The sequence below is a fragment of the Salvelinus alpinus genome, chromosome 6, assembly GCF_045679555.1.
Source record: "Salvelinus alpinus chromosome 6, SLU_Salpinus.1, whole genome shotgun sequence".
Classification (NCBI taxonomy): Eukaryota; Metazoa; Chordata; class Actinopteri; order Salmoniformes; family Salmonidae; genus Salvelinus; species Salvelinus alpinus.
The window spans coordinates 62,851,369-62,875,138 of NC_092091.1; the positions used below are offsets into that span (position 1 = coordinate 62,851,369).

The window sequence follows — 23,770 nt, forward strand, 5'->3', positions numbered from 1 at the left end:
GGGTTTAAAAACGATGTCATTCTGTAACTATAGTGTAGGACTCAGACGTAGTGGGGATAGGTAAACACTCGATGTTGAACGCGTGTTTATTATCTGTATGTATGTGTGTGTGTACGTACCTGAAGGAGTGTATGTCTGTAATCTGTATCACCTGTCTTTTCCAGGAGGAGGAGGGTCCAGAGGTGCTGCTGGTGAAGGAGGAGAGGTGTGAGGAGGGTCTGGGGAACCCTGAGGGGACCATGGTCATGGAGGACAACCAGACTACACCTCCTCCTGAACCCACAGAGTGTCACTGAGGTGAGCCCATCCAGGTCTTGATTAATTTTGTCTTAAGTGTGGGTCCATGCCTTTTGAATGATAAAATCATTAAAGTGTCAAGTAATCAAATCAAATTGTATTTGTCACGCGCTTCGTAAACAACAGATGTAGACTAACAGTGAAATGCTTACTTACGGGTCCTTCCCAACAATGCAGAGAGAAAAATGACTAGCATGTTTGCATAATACTCAAAGCAATCCCTCATTGCCCAATCAGATGATGCTCCATAGCAGGATGCTCATATCAGATTTCTTGATCCAACATCCTCTCACTCTGTATCTCTTACAGTCAGTAGACATGGAGGATGGGAAGCCTGATCTGCTGCTGGTCAAAGAGGAGACAATAGAAGATGGACCAGAGAGCATTGACCTGCTGAGTGGACTAAAGATTGGGGAGCAAGGTAAAGGAGAAATACATATAACCTACATACAGTAATAGATCTTCAATGGGAGTAGTGATGCACTTGGTTATGTTTTTTTTGTTTATTTTCTGAATTCATAAAATGATACCAATATGTTAAAATATAAAAACACACATTATAATGTATGAACTTCACCAGGTAACTGATTTAAAACTTATTCCCTCTACAATGCCTGTAAAGTCTATTTTGTAACGGTGGTTGGCTGGAGGCTAACACAGGTGACTGGGCTGCCATCTTGGATTCCCAGACCCAAGAGCCCGGGGACAACCGAGCAGGCCAGGACCGAGCAGGCCAGGACCTCCATAGTGGAGGTCAATGGATGGGACATCATCCACAACTCTGGGTTGGGGAACAACACTGTAAACCATAACCAAAAACAGACAGTCAAACGCAAAACAACAACTGAATTTAGTCTCCATGACAACAGACTGGCTGAGACCAGGGCACGGTGTAGATTTGGTCTGCGGGGACAGAGAGGTGTCCATATGCGGCTGGAGAGAACAGACTCGACTAGCGATGCTCCGTCCTGCTCCTATAGTTGTGATTCAGAGAGACTGATGGTGCCACAGGTTAACCCACTAACAGCTGCTGCCTTCAGCCTGCCTTCTATAGGATCGATCAACTGGAACATGGACCCTGTGACAACACAGACAATCCCTGGCCTTCATCCTCCTCACACTCTCCTAATGTGCAACCAGACCTCAGACAATGCCAGTGCCTCAACACTAAATGTCTACACAAGCCCATTGACAAATGACAGTAGTAGTAATGCTATCAGCAGATCTGGTGGCAAAGAGAAGCGCTTCCTGTGTTCATTCTGTGGGAAGTCTTCAGTTTCCTCAAACGAGATGCACACTGGTACAGCCTGTAGAGTCCACACAGGGGACATATCCTGATGTTGCCCCAGTGTGAGAATAGTTTCTCCCACCATTACCAGCTGAAGATGCACCTGAAGGTCCACCTGGGCGTGAGGATGTTCGCCTGTATGCACTGTGGGAAGAGGTTTTCAGAGAGGAGCTACCTCAGGATACACCAGCAGAAAATGCACACGGCCCATGTATAGAGGATGGTAACATGTAATGTAGTACTAGTTAGTTTGCAGTTAATTCTGTTGGTTTTGGATGCAGTAGGGAACTGGATGATGTGAACTGAGGAAAGAATGAGTATGATGAGACAGAGTAGATGAAATGGTGATGGTTGGTGTGATGGTGTCTGTACAAATGCTTCACTGATGAAGAGTGACAAACTTAGTCCCTTTAGGTTGATACTGATGTTTTATAGTGAGGTAAGGATAGAGCCTTGATGCATGTTTACTTGACATGAAGATGTGTGTAATCGTGAACCTTTTCCAAATTATTCTCAAATTAATTTGATCAAAGCGAGGGTACCAGATTTACAGAAAAGGTAGCGTTACCATAGTGAGAAGTTATTCTACTTATATAGTTTTTTTGCAATAAAAGTACTGTACTTCAAAGTTATGTGAGTGTATGACTATTTTGTTGAAATTAAATACAACATTTACTCTGCTGATTGACTTGGTTATTTTTATCATTGCAGGGACTAAGTTTCCCTTATTTCAGTCGAAACATTATACTTAATTCTTGAATCAACACATATGGCTCTATATTGTACTTGAATCACAGTATTAGATGGGCTTGACTGTGGTTTACATTTCATAATGTAAAGTTTCTTATATAAACATTTATGCTCTACTGTACAATGTGTGTTGCAGTCTGCATTCCATGAAGACCTGCTAGTATCCAGTGTTACTGGTGGGAGAAACAGCACCTCTGAGTTGGCTGGTCACAAATCCTGGCCCCGGATCAGGACCCTGGATGAGAAGCCTTCGCTCTTCCTTCCCGAGTCAGAACCAGGACCCAACCACGAGGGACAGAGACTCCACCACCACACAGAACACAACCAGTGGACAGGTGGATTGAACAACCTCAGTCCTGGTGGTCATCCGAGAGACGAAGATTCCAGTCTGCAGCCCAGACCCTTCTCTTCACAGTCTCAGTGCATGGATGGAGCAGGGCCTGGGGCTGATAGATAGACCCTCCTGTTCCTATGATACAAACACCACAGTATCCATTATGAACAGAGCAGGGGTCACCCTGGGCTTCAGCCTTCAGAGGGAGTGGTGAGAGACCTTCCTGGTGGTAGTCTATCAGCAAGTATGTCTTCTCCTTTAGGGTCTCATCTAAAGCGTAGTGACTGGGTTCATAGAAGAGCCTGGACCTGGGTCTAGCCTTCCTCAGTTAATGATTACCTCAAACAGCATGTTAGTTGTACAGGGCTTAATGATGTTGATGGTAAAATCTGTAGCATGAAAACAGCTCTGTTAGCAGTGGGTTTATGTGACCATTACATTGGTGCATGCTCGCTAACACACTTATATACAGCAATCATATACCAAAGCACAGCCCAGAAAGCCCCTCAATCCCTAACAGGTACCATATACCCACAGATGTTTAAATCAGCAATGTACAGCAAACTTGTACACAGTGTAAAACAGTATTCAGAACGTGACCTACCCCTTGCATCACATTTTCATACTGGGGAGACCCTGGGGAGACCTTGCAATATATATGTCACCAAATTTCCAGTGCAAAGACTATTCTCTCAAGAGAATTAGAGGAATTTAAAGACCCCGTAGGAAACCATGCCTGTTACATGTTCAGTACACTCAGTGACAATAAGAACCTCAGACAGAAAAATCTTGGCCTACTTGACCTCTGACCCATTACCTCCATGGGGCCTCTTGAAAGTAAAATAAATAAAGACCTGGAAATCTACAGGCCAACTTGGATTCTAATCCTACACCCACACAGGCATTCTAATGAACTCTATATGAAAACCCCTCTGTGTCTGCATAGTCTCTGAGTCTCACTGGGCGTTTCCTAACCCGACCAGCCCCTGACCTGACAGGCCTAACGGAGTTATCATTATGGTTAACCTGTTCAACTACAACCACCATTGGTGGGTCACTGTCCACAGTCGGTGGATAGTCAAGGTCAAGGGTTCTGTGACTGTTGCTGGAGCTTCTGCTACAAGCGGCATCTTCAGAATGCCTTTCTTCTTCAGAGGGTTCAGACATTTCTTCACCAAAGGTTATCTCTGACACGCTTGTGGCACCCTCAGAATGTGGTGAGTTCTGAGGGGCTCTCGCCAGTGGCCCATCTTCCAGCACATCTGAGGGCCCTGACTGTGTTAACTCAGAGGTATGTTCTGATATCCGCACACTAGTCCTCTCACCAATGTCAATTTCTGGTATATTGTTCATGGATGAGTCCTCCATCTCCTCACTGTCTCCCTCCCATATTAGGTGTCTCCAAGGCAGTGTCAGGGAGAGGCAAGACGTTTACAGGCATTATCAGATTACGGTGGACTGTTTTCTCCTGGCTAGTTGACATGTTCTGTTTCTTAAAGATGTGGATGTCACTATTCTTCTCCGTAACAATATAGAGGTTGTTCTCCCAACGATCAGCCAGCTTCCTCTTTCCACGTTCACCCTTATTCGCCAGCAGCACCCGATCACCGACCTCCACTGGAGCTCCTCTGATCTTCCTGTTGTAGAGGCCTGCATGCCTCTTCAGCTGTTTGGTTGCCGACACCTGTACCGTCTCCATGGCCTCCCTCAGCTCTCTCGTCAGGGTCTTGATGTACTCGTCATAGTCTACAACCTCTGAGTCTTGCAGCACGGTACCAAACATCATGTCAACAGGCAGACGTGGGGTTCTCTCAAACATCAACTGGAAAGGGGCGTGGCCTGTGGTTTCATGGACTGTACAGTTGTAGGTGAAGGTCAACAACTTCAGCTTCTGGGGCCAACTGTGCTTCGCTCTCGTAGGTAAGGCCCTGATCATGTTTCCCAGCATTCTGTTGAACCTTTCGTCTCCCCCGTTCCTCATCGGATAGTAGGGAGTTGTGTGCGACTTCTGGAGTCCTGCAGCACTCAACAACTCAGCAATCAATTTACTTTCAAAGTTGGCCCCTTGGTCGGAGTGGATACGACAAGGAAAACCATACACACATAAGATGTTGTTCCACAGCTGAAGGGCCACTGCTTTAGCTGATTGGTTCGGACACAAGAAGGCATGGGCCATCTTAGTAAAATGGTCAGTGACGACCAGAACACCCAAGGACTTGTTGTTGGAGTCTTCAGCAGACCAGAAGTCCACACAGACTGAGGGGCTCAGTCGTGATGATGTACTCCAATGGAGCTCTGGCCTCTGGCTCTGGGGTCTACTGAACACACACCTCTTGTAGGTCTTGACGTACTCTCTCACATCAGACTCCAGACCATGCCAGAAGAACCTCTGTCTCGTCAAGTACAACGTCTGCTGTTGCCCCTGTTGGGTTCATCTTGGGGTCATGATAGGGGCTGTACCAAATGTTTGATGTATTATAATAATTGATTATGCTTATGTTCTATTAATAGAAGGGGAAGGGTTATAAGACCTCTCCCTCTTTACATTTATAGGGGTCTAGACTACAGATGAACAATATATACATATGCATTATAAGGTTTAATATTGTTCCACAGTTATTTTCTAGTCTCTGCCTCTTCTAAAGAAACGGTCTGAGAGATGTGTGAGTTATGGCAGTCAAAACAGGATGTCTGTGAGAAAGAACCCTGCAGGGGAGTGAAAGAGAAGAGACTAGTCAGACATTCCACTATAAATCAACTTGGGGAGTTACTGCTGAGTCTTTAGATAACACTGAAACTATTGTTTGTATAGTTGTGTATGCATGGGCTTGGTAGGCAGTGACATCACTAAGGCTGGACTTCAGGCTTAATAAAATAACATGGACCCTTTACTCTTTTGCAGAACTTACTCAGAAACATGCGTGCTATGTTCCTGTTGTCAACTTCTGTCTGCAATTGCATTAATAAATGAATGATTGGTTTACTTAAAGATATTGTCTGAATGCTAATTTCACCAATGAGCCAATGATTGACAAGGAACAAGGAACGAACCCCAACACCCCTGATGACCGGCTTCATCGTGGACACCCTTCAAGACTGTCGCCCTCATGGAGGTGGGTACTACATACTGGTACGTCTTGTTCTTTGACAGCAAACCTTTGGTAACGCGATATAGTACACCCATTTTCAGAGTGAGCTTCTCCCAGGTCTTCAGAATCCGCAGGGCCTCGAGTGGTTCATGGCCACGTTCCCCACCAGAAGGTCTCCGGCCCCTGTCCACGTAGAAGACAACTCTGGCGAGTGTGTCATCCTGTGGCTGCTTTGATATCAGGTTATAACGGGATAGCACTCTCACGTCTGACATCTCAGATGGCACCAGTGACTGAGTGAGTTGAGGCAGCTCTCGAGGTCGAATGAGTGGTTCGACCAGTGGAACACATCTTGCACCTTCTCAGCATGTACTCCCGCAGCTTCTTCCAGCAAGGCCTTGTATGGAACCCTTGTGATGCGGTGGAGAGCGCTCGGCTGCACAAATGGCAGTCTACTGAGTGCATCAGCAATGACATTCTTGGGACCGGGGATGTGCTTGATGTCAAACTCGAATGGAGCGAGCTTAGCAACCCATCTCTGTTCACAGGCATCCAATTTGGGCTTGGACAGGATGTACATTAATGGGTTGTTGTCTGTCCATACAGTAAAAGGCTTGCACCTTAGCCAATGACTAAACTTCTCACAGACGGCCCAGCGTAAAGCAAAAAACTCTAACCTACGGGCAGGATACTCGGACTGCATAAGTAAGTGATTTGCTAGCAAATGCTACGGGTCTGGCTGCAGACTCATCCTCTGGCATCTGGGAGAGGACAGCACCTAAGCCATTACTTGATGCATCTACAGACGGCAAGAAAGGTCTACTAAAATCAGAGTGGGCTTGCATGACCTGATCGAGGAGAGCTTGTTTCAACTGACTGAAGGCCTGTTTGCACTCACCAGTCCAGTCTGCTGCGAGTTTCCTATGTATTCCTCTTTTCTTCTGGCCTTTTCCATGGCGTGGTGCCTTCGTCCCAGTTGTCAGCCCATCAGCGGCTTAGCAATGGTGGAGCACCCCTCAATGAACTGCTGGAAATAGACTGTCATTCCGAGGAAGGACCGAATCTTCCCCTCGGAGGGCACGTCTGTGTTATCCTCCATGAGATCCTTCTCGGTCATCCCTGCAATAGCCTTCACTTTTTCTGGGTCTGTGGCCACACCTCCTTCACTGATGACATGCCCCAAGAACCCCACTGACCTTTTCATGAAATGGCATTTCTTTGGTGCCAATTTCAGATTATGGGCTTTGAGACGCTCAAAAACTGACTCCAAGTGTTACAATCCAAGTTCTTCAGTCGGAGCAAAAACCAGCACATCGTCCAGGTAACAGAGAAGGCTAGAAAAAAATGTATCCCCAAAAATGCTCAACATCATCCTCATCCTCATGAATGTAGCTAGACTATTGCAAAGTCCCTGTGGAAGGCGGTTATATTCATATAAACCAAAAGGAGAAGTGAAGGCTCTAAACTTCTTGTCGTCTTCATGCACCTCCACATTGTATTAGCCTGAGGTCAAATCCATCGTAGAGAAGAAGGCATTGCCACCCAGGGCCGCCAGAGCATCAGCTTGGTGAGGTAGAGGGTGAGCATCCTTTACGGTGCGAGCATTGAGCCATCGGAAGTCTGTACACAGTCTCAGATCGCCAGACTTCTTCCAGACCAGCACGAGCGGGGAGGCATACTCACTGCTGGATTTCCTGATTATTTCTTGCGCTTCCATCTCATCCAAGGCCTGCATGAGCTTGTCATAATGGTTAGAGGAGAGCCTACGGTAAGGTAGCCTAAAGGGCTTAGTGTCACTGAGTCTGATGCAATGGACATAACCAGTAGCCTTCCTGCAATCTAGTTTCTGCCGGGAGAAGATAAGCTGAACTAGCTTGGCCTTACACTGTTGCAACAACTGAGTGGACTTTATGTCAATGTCACCTAGCCCTAACTCGTGCAACACCTCACTTGTCACTCTGTGCGGTTTGACGGCACTGTCAATGGTCAAGCTATCTGCACTACCATTGTCAAAGTCTGGATTGTCATCCATTTTGTGTACCTGCTGCACCAGGGGGACTGGTGGGACAGTGGCCCATCTATATAGTCAGTGTCAAAGTCCTCTAATGCCATGCGAGGAAAAAACGTCCGCTATCTTGGCATTCTTGGCATTGCGTCTCATTGTTAATGGCTTTGGTGAGGGATTGATAACTTTGACAGGGACCCGACCATCGCTCCACAATGTCATTACTGTTCTCCCCACTAGAATGTTTTTCGGTCTTGAGCGTGCCCTTGTAGGCTCAATAACAACAGCACTGCCCGCGGATACATTTTGAGGCGTACACAGCCGGCCCCAGACTAAATGCTCCTGCTAGGCTCCAATGTGACTGCCCGCTTCAGCCTTACCGTGCCACTCTTTCTGGCACTTCGGTTCCTTTCCATCGCTCTACATTAGCCAGTAGACGGAACAGTTTGTCATCTCCATTGTGTTAAGATGATATCTTCTCCCAGAAGTCACCGGTTGTCTTCAGCTCCCTGATGAGGTGTTTTATCACGTTACTGCTTAGGATGAGCTCATCACGTTGGTCATCCACTACTAGAACAGGACGCTGCTGCCATACACATACCGATTCAATTCGCACACACCAACAGTGTTGGTCTTCAACCACCCGCAGCCAACCAACACCACTTCGGTCGGACTGAGGGAGCCACTCTTGAGCACACCTGCTTTCTCAAGGTGTGGCACCACCGTTGAGCTCAATGTGCATGCCATAGAACCGCTGTCAATCATAGCGCTCACCTCTATAACATCCCCCAGTAACACACTAGTATAGAAAAGTTAATTGTTGTGGAGCACTCTCTGTATTTTGCATAATGACTTTTTCGTTTGACTTAATTTAATCACCAACACTTTAATATATTGACTCTAAATCTACATCACTACCTCATTGGGGCACCCCACAAGGCCCAACACTTCCCCCACCCCGTGCGGGCCAGCTACCGTGGCTTGTGAAAGTATTCACCCCCCTTGGCAGAAAGCTTGAGCGTGCATAACTATTCACCCCCCCGTGTGAATATGGTTTGCACATGAATATCAATGACAGCTCTGGGTTCGGACAGTGCTTGATGAACATAGGGTCAGAACACGTGATGGATTGTGTAGCTACTTGTTCTGCATCTTCAAACAGTCCTCTGCCACCTCTATGGCCCTGTTCAGTCTAATCCAGTAGTCAAATGGAGTCTCCCCTTCCATTGGCAACATAAAATAAACATCAGCTAGGGGCATGTCAGAGTTGATTGTGTCGCTTTAGAATGTCAAAAACAGGTCTTGGGCCCTGGCTTAAGTCAACTGGGTTACTGCGCAGGCTTACTCTTACCACACCCCGTGCCCGCCCCGTCAGCTTGCCCAAAACTTAATCTGACCTCTCCTGCCCACCATAGCCCTTCTTCTGCATGTACACTAACATGATCTCCTCCCACTCATGCACTGTGCATTCCTCTGAACCATCCCCCATGAAACACACTGGTTCCCTGACATTTTTCACCACTACAGTCGTGGCCAGAAGTTTTGAGAATGACACAAATATTAATTTTCACAAAGTCTACTGCCTCAGTTTGTATGATGGCAATTTGCATATACTCCAGAATGTTATGAAGAGTGATCAGATGAATTGCAATTAATTGCAAAGTCCCTCTTTGCCATGCAAATGAACTGAATGAACATTTCCACTGCATTTCAGTCACAAAAGGACCAGCTGACATCATGTCAGTGAATCTCTCGTTAACACAGGTGTGAGTGTTGACGTGGACAAGGCTGGAGATCATTCTGTCATGCTGATTGAGTTCGAATAACAGACTGGAAGCTTCAAAAGGAGGGTGGTGCTTGGAATCATTGTTCTTCGTCTGTCAACGGTGGTCACCTGCGAGGGAACACGTGCCGTCATCATTGCTTTGCACAAAAAGGTCTTCACAGGCAAGGATATTGCTGCCAGTAAGATTGCACCTAAATCAGCCATTTATCGGATCATCAAGAACTTCAAGGAGAGCGGTTCAATTGTCAAGAGGCGGGTGGACAAACAAAAACCCACAAATTCTGACAAACTCCAAGCATTGATTATGCAAGAATGGGCTGCCATCAGTCAGGATGTGGCCCAGAAGTTAATTGACAGCATGCCAGGGCGGATTGCAGAGGTTTTGAAAAAGAAGGGTCAACACTGCAAATATTGACTCTTTGCATCAACTTCATGTAATTGTCAATAAAAGCCTTTGACACTTGAAATGTGTGTAATTATACTTCAGTATTCCATAGTAACATCTGACAAAAATATCTAAAGACACTGAGGCAGCAGACTTTGTGAAAATTAATGTGTCATTCTCAAAACTTTTGGACACGACTGTACATTTAGACTAAAACTGTCCCCAACCTTGGTACCACCAACATTACCATCCTTCTGAAGTCCTACCCCATCTCCCATAGCCTTTGATTCCAAACAAGAAGCAATATTTTCACCTATGGAGTGACCTATCTGCTTAATGCCCGCAATAAATACATAGACACATCCCCATTCATAGGACTAGGTGAAACTGGATCAAATGCACTGAGTTGAGGTAGATCTAAATCATGTGGAAGGTGCACACTTGCCTGTGGAGTTGACCTGGTAAGTGGAGAAATAGCTGCCCCCCTACCCACTGCCGGTGAAGGGTTAAACATGAGAACTCCCCTGCCTCTCCATTTTAAACTTTTTTTGTGATTGTAAATAAAAGTAAATCAAAATAAAAAAAAATTTTTTTTTTTTTTTTTAATCAGGTTAAACATAATGCACTCAAAATAAGGTCAGTAGTAGTAGCACCTGTTTCTAACAAGACAGAAAATTAACAAACACACTCATTTAATAGCTGTCGCCACCTGGTGGCGAAAAATGGCGTCGCACTCATGTTAATTGGCATCGTAAAGTTACTAGCATAACATCACAATTACATCACTAAATAATCATACTATCACCACATACAAGTAATAAACAGTATATTATATTTCCACCACTCATGCTATCAAGAGCTTTCTGAGAATTCGACTTGTGCAGAATGCCCAGACCCCTGAAGTTCATATCAGATCCATGCCAGACACCTGACATTATTTAGAATTCTGGATACCTGGGGCCTCCCGGGCAACGCAGTGCTAGCTGTGCCACCAAAGATTCTGGGTTTGAGCCCGGCTGCGACCGGGAGGCCCATGGGGCGGCGCACAATTGGCCCAGCGTCATCCGAGTTAGGGAGGGTTTGGCCGGCAGGGATATCCTTGTCTCATCGCGCACTAGCGACTCCTGTGGCGGGCCCGGGCGCAGTGCACGCTGACCAGGTCTCCAGGTGTACGGTGTTTCCTCCGACACATTGGTGCGGCTGGCATCCGGGTTGGATGTGCATTGTGTCAAGAAGCAGTGCGGCTTGGTTAGGTTGTGTTTCGGAGGACGCATGGCTCTCGACCTTCGCCTCTCCAGAGTTCGTTCGGGAGTTGCAGCGATGAGACAAGACTGTAACTACTACCAATTGGATCCTACCACAAAACTGGGGAGAAAAAAGGGGGCAAAAATACAAATAAAATAATTCTGAATACCTGATCAGGTCTCGAGTATTTGGGTACATGTGGATCCTTGAAGACCTCTATATAACCCTAATATTTACCCTCTGAATTTGTTTTTTCTTATGTTATATTCATAAAATAGACCCTCTTTTTTTGTAACACCTTATAACAAACAAATTCTGCTGAGGTCATGCTTTCATTGGGGAAGAAAAAACAACTCTGTGGCCCTTTACTGTGGCCCTTTCCCCTATAGCCCTCCCATGGCACTGTTGTAACCCCTATTACTAGCCTGTTCAACCTCTCTTTCGTATCGTCTGAGATCCCCAAAGATTGGAAAGCTGCTGCGGTCATCCCCCTCTTCAAAGGGGGAGACACTCTGGACCTATATCCATTCTATATCCTATATCCATCCTGCCCTGCCTTTCTAAAATCTTCGAAAGCCAAGTTAACAAACGGATCACAGACCATTTCGAATCCCACCATACCTTCTCCACTATGCAATCTGGTTTCCGAGCTGGTCATGGGTGCATCTCAGCCACGCTCAAGGTCCTAAACGATATCATAACCGCCATCAATAAAAGACAGTACTGTGCAGCCATCTTCATCGACCTGGCCAAGGCTTTCGACTCTGTCAATCACTGCATTCTTATCGGCAGACTCAATAGCCTTGGTTTCTCAAATGACTGCCTCGCCTGGTTCACCAACTACTTCTCAGAGTTCAGTGTGTCAAATCGGAGGGCATGTTGTCCGAACCTCTGGCAGTTCTATGGGGGTGCCACAGGGCTCAATTCTCGGGCCGACTCTTTTCTCAGTATATATCAATGATGTCGCTCTTGCTGCTGGTGATTCTCTGATCCACCTGTACGCAGACAACACCATTCTGTATACATCTGGCTCTTCTTCGGACATTGTGTTAACAAACCTCCAAACGAGCTTCAATGCCATACACACTAATTCCGTGGCCTCCAACTACTTTTAAATGCTAGTAAAACCCGCCTGCCCGACTAGCATCACTACTCTGGACGGTTCTGACTTAGAATATGTGGACAACTACAAATACCTAGGTGTCTGGTTAGACTGTAAACTCTCCTTCCAGACTCACATTAAACATCGCCAATCCAAAATTACATCTAGAATCGGCTTCCTATTTTGCAACAAAGCCTCCTTCACTCATGCTGCCAAACATACATTCGGAAAACTGTCTATCCTACCGATCCTTAACTTTGGCGATGTCTACTCAGCAAACTGGATGTAGTCTATCACAGTGCCATCCGTTTTGTCACCAAAGCCCCATATACTACCCACCACTGCGACCTATGCTCTCGTTGGCTGGCCCTCGCTACATATTCGCCGCCAAACCCACTGGCTCCAGGTCATCTACAAGTCTTTGCTAGGTAAAGCCCCGCCTTATCTCACCCCTAGCACGCGCTCCAGCAGGTATATTTCACTGGTCATTTCCAAAGCCAACACTTCCTTTGGCCACCTTTCCTTCCAGTTCTTTGCTGCCAATGACTGGAACGAATTACAAAAATCACTGAAGCTGGAGACTTATATCTCCCTCTATAACTTTAAGCATCAGCTGTCAGAGCAGCTTACCGATCACTGTACCTGTACACAGACAATCTGTAAATAGCACACCCAACTACCTCATCCCCATATTGTTATTTATCTTCTTGCTCTTTTGCACCCCAGTATCTCTACTTGCACATCATCATCTGCACATCTATCACTCCAGTGTTAATGCTAAATTGTAATTATTTTGCCTCTATGGCCTATTTATTGCTTTACCACCCTACTCTTCTACATTTGCAGACACTGTACATCGATTTTTATATTGTGTTATTGACTGTATGTTTGTTTATCCCATGTGTAACTTTGTGTTGTTGTTTTTGTCGCACTGCTTTGCTTTATCTTGGCCAGGTCGCAGTTGTAAATGAGAACTTGTTCTCAACTGGCCTATTTGGTTAAATAAAGGTAAAATAAAAAAACTGGGTAGTTGGTAGGAGTTGTCCTTAATGTATTTGATTATGTGTATAGTTACAAATCTCCCATGGCTGTAGCAAACATTGCCACTCAATAATTGACTTACAAGTCACACACTGTTGTCTGTATTTATATTGATGTACAGTACCAGTCAAAAGTTTGGACACACCTACTCATTCAAGGGTTTTTCTTTATTTGAAGTACATGCGGTGACAGGTGTGGTAGAGACTTCCAACGTTTTCCCTGAGAATCCTACCAGAGATGATTTTTGGACCGGTAGGAGTTAGATTTTGGTAAAAAAGTGGATCCCTGCTTTTTGTCTGACCCATAAGTTGTTTCAAGCTGGATAAATGACTAACAGAACTGTTACACCTGTCAAAGTTTCAAGAAGTGGATTTTTTTTTTTTGGTGCATCCTCCACCCAGAGGCACGGATTGCTCCGCGTCATGCCCCTCGAGGATCGACCTGTGTTGTGCTTTGCTCTCTGGAGCAGGGCGGCGCTCAAAGGAGTGATCAATGGGGTTCCATCGAGTGAAAAAGTGGATCAAATTAAAAAAGAATATCTCTGGTGTTTGTGACGCCCTCCGTTTGGTGATATGTAGACCCGGTGGCAATGGCAAGACTGAGAATACCCTGTCTATCTTGTTGATCTTTGAGACAGTTTATACCAGGTTAGGTCATATTTGTTATTTTGTGGGGCCTATGTTCCGAACCTGCTACGGTGCTTTAGATACCAAGGATTCGGGCATGTTGCAGCAGTGTGTAACAGGGAGATCCCATGACCTGTGCAGGAGGGCATAGTCAGAGAGAGTGTAAAGTTGGGAAAGAGAATGTCTGGGGACCAGAATAAAAAAATACACCATCTGGAACATGACAGTGTTTGATTCTGGAAATGGTCCTCTACAAGCCGGAATGTTGATTAAAATTATATTTGAACTTACTCCGCTAATTTCTCCATAGTTTTGGTCCTTTGAGATAAAATATCCACAGGAAAGTATTGTTTACCTGACTTGTTAGAGAACCAGTACAGAAGTAGACATTTTTATCACCTGCGCAAAACTATGTAAACACCTGCAAGACTTCTATTAGTATGCATGGTTCGTGTGTGTGTACCATCTTGTACACCTGCAAAACATATTGATTTCCACACACACAGACACGCTTTTTGAAGTTGGTTTAATAATACTTTCCTGTGGACAACCGGCAGATTAAGTTTAAATATAATTGTATTTAATATTCGTGACATAAGGAATATGTAAATGTGAGTGGTGTTGTCTACATAATTTAGTGACTATGATAGAGAAAGCACTGTGTCAACTTTGGGGCGCCCTAGCCCAAGATGTAACGTTACTATTAAAAAGTCTAAATCGATTCTCAGTTGCGATGCGGTTCGAGAAACAAAGCCCTTTACTTCATATCACATCAAAATAATTTCACAAATGCAAAATATACACTTACTGTACACTGTTTTAAATTACTTTGACAGTTTCAGACGACAGTATTTTTCAGTTACAAGTTTCTGGCAGTCGTCTTCCGTTACCCACAGGTGTTCGGAGCATGCTAGATAGCTAATTAGCACAGGTGGTCCCTCTTGTCTTCCGTAGACACGGAGATATGGACATGAGGGAACACTAATCCTAATAGCCCTATCAAGGTAAGTTAACTTTTTTGTGGGGGGAGGGGGTGGATATGAAACTTACCTTATGTTTCCAAAACCGTACCGCAAGCGATACGTGTTCACATTTAGAGCAAACATTGGTTCTATCATCAATAGGCGATAAAGGTAGTTAGAGTCTATGAATGGGTAGGGGCACCCATGAGCTGGGGATACGAAGTGCTCTTTGAGAGAGAGACGAGTTTGAGTGGGGCAGAAAGTTTCCTATGCTGAGGCAGTGAAGAGAGTAGAGGATATCCCAAGGACAGTAGCAACCCGTCATTCAGGGCAGGTGCTTTGAGCCCCCCATTTTTAGCAACAAAAAAAAAAAGATATATATATATACATATATAAACTCAGCAAATAAAGAAACGTTCCTTTTTCAGAACTCTGTCTTAAAAAGATAATTTGTAAAAATCCAAATAACTTCACAGATCTTCATTGTAAAGGGTTTAAACACTGTTTACCATGCTTGTTCAATGAACCATGAACAATTAACGAACATGCACTTGTGGAAAGGTCGTTAAGACACTAACAGCTTACAGACAGTAGGCAATTAAGGTCACAGTTATGAAAAGTTAGGACACTAAAGAGGCCTTTCTACTGACTCTGAAAAACACCAAAAGAAAGATGCCCAGGGTCCCTGCTCATCTGCGTGAACGTGCCTTTAGGCATTCTGCATGGAGGCTTGAGGACTGCAGATGTGGCCAGGGCAATAAATTGCAATGTCTGTACTGTGAGATGCCTAAGACAGTGCTACAGGGAGACAGGACAGACAGCTGTTCATCCTCGCAGTGGCAGACCACGTGTAACAACACCTGCACAGGATCAGTACATCACACCTGCGGGACAGGTACAGGATGGCAACAACAACTGCCCACGTTACACCAGTAACGCACAATCCCTCCATCAGTGCTCAGACGGTTCGCAAATAGGCTGAGAGAGGCTGGACTGAGGGCTTGTAGGCCTATTGTAAGGCAGGTCCTCACCAGACATCACCAGCAACAACGTCGCCTATGGGCACAAACCCAATGTCGCAATACCAGACAGGCCTGGCAAAAAGTGCTCTTCACTGACGAGTCGCGGTTTTGTCTCACCAGGGGTGATGGTCGGATTCGCGTTTATCTTCAAATGAATGAGAGTTACACCGAGGCCTGTACTCTGGAGCGGGATCGATTTGGAGGTGGAGGGTCCGTCATGGTCTGGGGCGGTGTGTCACAGAGTCATCGGACTGAGCTTGTTGTCATTGCAGGCAATCTCAACACTGCGCGTTACAGGGAAGACATCCTCCTCCCTCATGCGGTACCCTTCCTGCAGGCTCATCCTGACATGACCCTCCAGCATGACAATGCCACCAGCCATACTGTTTGTTCTGTGTGTGATTTCCTGCAAGACAGGAATGTCAGTGTTCTGCCATGGCCAGCGAAGAGCCCGGATCTCAATCCCATTGAACACGTCTGGGACCTGCTGGATCGGAAGGTGAGGGCTAGGGCCATTGCCCACAGAAATGTCTGGGAACTTGCAGGTGCCTTGGTGGAAGAGTGGGGTAACATCTCACAGCAATAACTGGCAAATCTGCTGCAGTCCATGAGGAGGAGATGCACTGCAGTACTTAATGCAGCTGGTGGCCACACCAGATACTGACTGTTACATTTGATTTTGACCCCCTTTGTTCAGGGACACATTATTCCATTTCTGTTAGTCACATGTCTGTGGAACTTGTTCAGTTTATGTCTCAGTTGTTGAATCTTATGTTCATACAAATATTTACACATGTTAAGTTTGATGAAAATAATGCAGTTGACAGTGAGGACATTTCTTTTTTTGCTGAGTTTATATATATATATATTTTTTAATATATAAATAAAATAGGAGCATTGCTCCGTGATTGGCTCAGCGTTCTGTCACTCATGGGGACAGTATTTAAAGTTTAAGTCCTTAGTAAGGGTAGACATCCTAAATTTCAGCCCTCTGCCATAGAGTTATATTGCCAGTGCGCTTCCAAGAAGGCTCAAGGTCATTGGCCACAGATAAAATTATGTCAAATCATGTTATATGTACAGTAGCTTTGATTGAACTGATCATGTCAACATCTTACTTTCAAAATCTTAGCTAGCAGTCATCATCATGAATCAAGTCGATAATCTACCTGCAAATCCTTCTTAATCCTTGTCATATGAAGAGAAATAATGCAGAGAAATTATAGATAAAACGTATCGGTGCTCATCGGCCATTGGACATATAGATTACACAACAAGTTGGAAGCATTTGCCCACAAAGGCCTGCCATACCACCTTCACAAGATGAGTCCAAAAATGTATTGTATGCTGCTGCATAAATTATGTAATATTCAAGGGAGATATGTATATTGTAGCTAAGAAACTAATACTAAGTGTATGTTGTGTAGTAAGCTGTTAGTAGCCCATGTGCCTCACCCTAATAATTTGGTCTATTTTCACCAACGCTGTATTGTACACACATCGTTCGTGGCCTGTGTGTGCTTGTTTTGTACAGCTTTGACAGTGCTACTGATAGTAGTGGTGGTGCTTAGCTTGCACGTGCAAATTCAGCACACACAACATTCTATAATAGAATTGTGTTATTTGACGTGTCAAATGAAAAGCTTATTTAACGCGCCAAATAGTGTTATATGACGTGTATCGTTTTTGACACGCAAAGACCCAAACGGCATTCAATGTGCCTCATCCTAATAATTTGGTCTATTTTCACCTCTTAATTTCGCCTACTGCTCTAACTTGGTGGTGCACATGTAGCCTATAACCTGTTTTAGAGAAATGTAATCATTGACTATTGTAAGAGCTTTCATTGTCTGTTTATATGCCCCCTTTATTTATCCTACAGTTCTGACTTGTTGTACAGGGAATACATTGTAAGAACGGCCCATGTTCTGAATTCTGTCGCTGTACATTTCAAATGTGCTGAACAAATTGTTATATTGACTACATCTGTCGTCGCTCGCTCATTGTCTTAATCGAAATTACGGATTGCCTATTGAATGAACTGTTTCGCTGCCAGACAAGGCTCAGCTGAAAGCCAGGTGTAGCAATGGTAAGGTGTTGGGACTGCTGTTGAGACAGCTTTATGTAGTCCCTAACAATTTGTGGGCACCGTTTGTCACCGTTATAGTGCAATTAATGTATTGTTTAGTGTTGTGTAGTAGCTTTGCTGGCATGCATCCCACATTTTTGTTTTATTTTGTTTGCTCTACAAAGATTTACATGCTGAAATAGCCACTTCCCAAGGGTGAGTGATTTCACTGTTAGCCCCCCAGTGAGCAGGTCTGAAGAGAAAGATCCAGAGAGGGTGAATTTTAGTAAGGTAGGATTTCCTGCTTTTATTGCTATGGTTATTAATTATCTGCACTGATGGAGCATAAATCCCAGAAAATAGATGTGGTAGTGGCATCAGCTGTTGGCCTGCAGTAGGATCTGGTAGGGCTAAAGTATTGGTATATTGTTGCATATGTGTAGAGTTAGATAGTGGTGAGATGTATTTTTCCCCTTTCTTTTCTGTGACATATTGTGCAATTCGCACTCCGACCTGTAAAGGCCAGCAACACTGCGTCAAGTCTGCAGGAAACTCACAGGAAAATGAAGTAAATGGAAACAGAGAGGAAGAGGCGAAGCGAGAGGATTACGCCGCCCAAAATCGGTCCTCGTGAGATAAGGTTTAGAAGTGTCGAATTACGTGAGGCTTATTCAATCGAATATAAGTTTCGTAATATTTAGGCTGTTCTAAATGTACTGATATAAGTGGACGCGCGTGGAATTCAGGCAACTGAGAAAAACGACTTAGTTGTAAATAATCTTTACGGAAATGAAGTGTCCAATAACAATTTCCACGTTAGCGTTTCTATTGTTATTTAGGCGTGTATTAACACCCAACTAAAAATATTACTAATTTAACTGCATAGCATCACATACTTAATTCGCATTGGAGACAGGACTTGGTTGATAGATGTTATCTAGGTAACGCTAGCTAGCTGCTAACAATGGCTAACTGTATGGTTTTTCACACTCAAATAGCCTCCATCATGGAAGTGTTAGCGAATGCAGCCGTTGCAGAGATCTGTAAACTAGTAGACGACGACTATGCAGTGTTTCGTTTGGAAATAACTCAAAGCCAGAAAGAAAACAGGGGATTGCGGAGGAAACTACTGGAACTGAAGGTGGCACGGGAGCGCGCAGAAAGGACAATGCGAGAGCGCGTCCTCGCCAGTCGCCCAAGTATCAAGATCATCGACCGATACAGAGGAATAGCAAGAGGTAGGTCAATTTTTGGATAGTATGCAATAATTGCCCTGATTACTTAGCTATCTTGCGCAAAGACAAAATATAATGTTCTTGATTTACTGCATTTCCTATTACTAATTAATTAAAACAATGTGATGCATCAAACATAACACATCAATCAATAAATAGTATATGAAGAAGTTATGCAAAGTGTTAGCTTGCATCCTTGCCAATTATAGACAGTGTCAATAGTGTACAACATACCAAAAACTGTCAATAGTGTACAATACAGTGTTGGCAGTAGCTAAACTAATTGCCTCTTTTCCTCCAATCACTCTCTCAGGTGAAGGACATCTCACTGGAGGCCACAAGAGCTTTGTGAAGACAGCAGGACACAATACATTGAGAGATGACCAACCAATCACTGTTGATGAGGGGAGTGGAACCTCAACCCAGCACATTATTGTGATAGAGGTTAGTGTAATAGTGTTGCATAAAGCATTAGTTACTTTGTGGCACCTTTATTTCAGAAAGGCTCCCCTCAGCTATTCACTTGCTTACATGTACATTCTCATCATAGGGGGACTTGTGAGACATTGTTATACAATTCAACTCATGCAATAACCATCTCTCTTCTTATGTCAGTCTGCAGATGCAGAGGCTGCAGGTCCTGGGGTCAAGCAGGAGACATCTGAAGGAGAGGAGAACCCACTGTACAGCAGAGACCTCCAAACTGGAGCAGTTGGAGCGCCTCCTGTAGCCACGGACAAACCCACCACCGCCCCAGTGCAGCCCAAGACCCGACGCAGCATCTCGGAGGTCAGTGGAACGCTGAACACCGTCCTCAAGTCAGAGACAGACACAGAGACTTTAACTGTAACACAAAGGCTTTTACACACAGGATCTGACCAAATGTCAGACCCAGAGAGAATGGGGCTGGGGAGACTGGGCTGTCCTCCTGCTCCCACCTCAGAGTACATACTTTATGGAAGCCCGAGGACGGTTCATTCCCATCCGGACTCAGGTGACGCGTCAGAGACTGGTAATGATCCTTCTTGTTCTTATATTTCAGAGATGGACCCTAGCAACATGCCCTTGGGTTTAGAGGCACAGACTGATCTGTCTAGACGGGACTGGAACCGGTGCAGTAGAAGTGTATACTCTGAAGGGTGCCTATATGAGACAGGGGAGGGTATGGCTGTAGATGACGTGACTGTGAAAGTGGAGGGCGACATTCCTCCCACATGGAATGCAGATAGTCACCTAGGAGATGGACACTCACAGGGCAGAGATTTCTTAGATTACAGGGAAAGCTTGGAGACCAATCCAAATGTCGCTGCCCACTACCCTTTACACACGCTCAGGGATCGTGACCCATTGTCCACGTCGATGGGGCCTTCTGATTCACATGGCAGCGTCCTTTTCGATCAGGTATTGAACTCAAACGACAGGACTAGAGCCCAGGCTCAGAGAGGGGAAGCTACATCAGGCAATAGTAAAGATAAACGGTTCCCCTGCATGTTCTGTAACAAAGGCTTCAGCTGCCCCCAGAAGGTGGAGATCCACCAGAGGGTCCACACAGGGGAGAAACCCTACAGCTGTGCCCAGTGTCACATGCGCTTTACCCAGGCTGGCAACCTGAAGAGGCACCAGAGGGTGCACACTGGGGAGAAACCCTACAGCTGTACCCAGTGCCACATGTGCTTTGCCCAGACTGGTCACCTGAAGATGCACCTGAAGGTCCACACGGGAGAGAGGCCGTTCACTTGTACGCACTGTGGGAAGAGGTTCTCAGAGAGAAGCTACCTCAGGATACACCAGCAGAAAAAACACTCCACTTTGATAGCTTCTGACGTTTAGATCAAACCCTGGATTTTCAGCAGAAAAGCTCCACTTGGAATGACAAGATTAACAGATTTCGGTGTTGAATATTCCTGGGTAGAGTGTTGCATCCAGACATTGGCATATTTAAGCCTACAAATCTGTTACATATTGTGTTTGTACTGTGTTGGCTATATGATGTTCACAAATGCCTATTTCATTACTTCCATTCAACTACTTACTTTTTTCCCCAAGAGACTTTTAATGAGAAAATGAATGCAGTTTATCAAGTTCATGCCTAAGTTTTGTATATGTGTGGTTTTCATATGGTGTATTTAACAGTTTTGTTTAATAAACACAAAATGGGACTTTTCATTCTAAGACTTTCATTGAGACTCTTTAGTATACGTCACATCTTATCTGTATACACCTGACAGCGCTTTATAACCATATACTTACTAAATATACCCACACCCTTACGAACAGCTACTGTAGACTTCTACATAGTTTAGTCAGGTTTCTCTAATGATGACTTTTGACTTATCATAGCTAACTTGTATTTTCCCACATCTTATTTATGTCCACCATGATGGGTTTAACAACAATGAAGTCATTCTATAACTACAGTATAGGACTCAAATGTAGTTGCGATTGGTAAACACTCCATGTTGAAAGTGTGTTTATTATTTCTGTGTGTGTGTATGTACATACGTACTGGAGGGAGTGTAGGTCTGTGTTATCTGTATCACCTCTCTCTTCCAGGAGGAGGAGAGTCCAGAGGTGCTGCTGGTGAAGGAGGAGGGCTGTGAGGAGGGTCTGGGGAACCCTGAGGGGACCATGGTCATGGAGGACATCCAGACTACACCTCCTCCTGAACCCACAGAGGAACCAGCTGAGCAGCACAGGACCACACAGAGTCTCACTGAGGTAAGCCCACTGTGAACTACTGTCTGAATGGTATTAGGTCAGGTCCCGTATCCACAAAGCCTCTGAGTAGGAATGCTGATCTGGGATCAGTTTTGTCTTTTAGATCATAATGAATAAGACCTGATCCTCAATTAGCACTTTTACTCAGACTCTTTGTGCTGGGCCCATATCCACAAAGCATCTCAGAAAAGGTCCTAAGAATCCTATAAAACCTGTTTTTAAGTCTAAAAAATCTCCCTGCTCAGAGTACGTTTTAAGATGATGTTAAGACACTGCCCATACATACTCTTGTGCCAGGAGTAAAATCGACTCAAAAAATATTTGAGTTACCACAAAGGAAAGATAGTGATGATGCTCATTGACATTGTTGCAAATGATGGGGAATAACCAATCACAATGAGGCATCGCCAACTGTGAACTCTATAGCACGCTTCAGACAACCACGGTGATTGTGACTATACATCAAATGTTGCCATGGTAAACGTTTGATATCATTTTCACCTGACAAGATCACTTTACCTTCTCTTAATTATTGCCTAATATGTTGGCATGCATAGCCTTTTTTATTTATTTTTATAATTACCATTATCAACACATCGTGACTCCTGTTTAACAATTTTAAATTGCTTTGTCACAGTAGGAATCAAGTCACTTGCCGATAATGTTGTATACAATGTTGCCTACAACATTTTAAAGGTCTATTATTTTAATTAAACACAACCAAAGTTAACATATGCCTTCAATTGCCCAATTTAAGTATATTTTTTTAACAACGTGATATTGCGCTCCAAAATGATGACTTGAAATAACATAATGTAGGCAATAAAATAATAACACTGCTACATTAATGTGGATGCTAGCATGATGAGTGAGAAAGTTTGAGGCATAAATATCACCCCCCTTTCCCCAATAAAATAAATAACTGCTAACCTCCCGTTATTGGTAATGCTAAGAGGTTGCATGTCTTGGGGGTATGATCTTTGTGACTTTGTACATTTCTGACTCATCATCATTTCATTCAGGACTATCTGTAATCATGGTAGCATCCACAATGTAGCAGTGTTCATAAACTATTCTTACTTAAAATAAAAGTGACTCCAAAATGACACAATACATGATTTACCATTCATTTCTATTGGGCACAACTTAATCTGTCTGTTGCCTCGTATGAAACATTTGATCTCAAATCCAAAATGCTGGAGTAGGCTATAGAGACAAATTAAGTTTTAGCTTCACTGTCCAAATAAATACATAGGGGAGTGTGCGTCACCATGTCACTGTGATAAGAGCCAATTTATGCTTGATCTGAAAATGTGGTCGGAGGTGACGTATGGATGGTGTGACGCATTTGCGGAGCCTCCAGAGGCATGCAGAAGCCAAATTGAGCTCCGTACCACATCAACGTGCGACTCTCAAATTGTGTAACAATGTGGAGGGCTCCGTATAGCTCCGCATTGACATGATTAGTTGACGGTAGGTGAGGGCGGGAGGTCTAGTATAAACACACACTCACTTCCTTGACAACAGCTCTGTGCTGCTTGGTGAAGTGCAAGAAATATGAATGCCCTGATTTCTGCAGAGGCCATATCACTGTAAATGCTGTGCGGTCAATGCAGATGTCGGTTAGACCATACAGCACCTTTTAGTCTACAGTCCATGACCTCAAGCTGTTTGCAGTAAATGGCCTATAAGCCATGTGATGACTGAGGTGAAATATTATGAACTGAAGTGCACATGTACTTGTTGTTCCAGACTTACTTGTCTATACAAACTGAGTCAGAGTATACTTCTGTTTAGGAGTGTAATATTATGAACTA

General features: G+C 44.4%; 3 protein-coding genes across 3 annotated transcripts in view; all 3 read left to right on the forward strand.

Moving 5' to 3' along the window:
• Positions 1–2,267, forward strand: part of LOC139577673 (uncharacterized) — a 39,641-nt gene extending 37,374 nt beyond the window's left edge. Inside the window, exons 5-6 of the mRNA XM_071404836.1 lie at positions 607–718; positions 920–2,267. Of these exons, the coding sequence (XP_071260937.1) occupies positions 607–718; positions 920–1,635 (828 nt within the window). The 3' untranslated portion in view covers positions 1,636–2,267. The remainder of the gene's footprint in view (positions 1–606; positions 719–919) is intronic.
• Positions 2,268–18,546: 16,279 nt separating this feature from the next.
• Positions 18,547–21,401, forward strand: LOC139579096 (uncharacterized). Its single transcript, XM_071407358.1, has 4 exons — positions 18,547–19,238; positions 19,549–19,679; positions 19,851–20,024; positions 20,278–21,401. Exons 1-4 carry the CDS (start codon positions 18,965–18,967, stop codon positions 20,308–20,310), a joined length of 612 nt encoding a protein of 203 aa, XP_071263459.1. The 5' UTR covers positions 18,547–18,964; the 3' UTR covers positions 20,311–21,401.
• On the forward strand, positions 20,400–21,065 carry LOC139579743 (gastrula zinc finger protein XlCGF42.1-like). Its single transcript, XM_071408564.1, has one exon. It carries the CDS (start codon positions 20,400–20,402, stop codon positions 21,063–21,065), a length of 666 nt encoding a protein of 221 aa, XP_071264665.1.
• Positions 21,402–23,770: the final 2,369 nt, after the last annotated feature.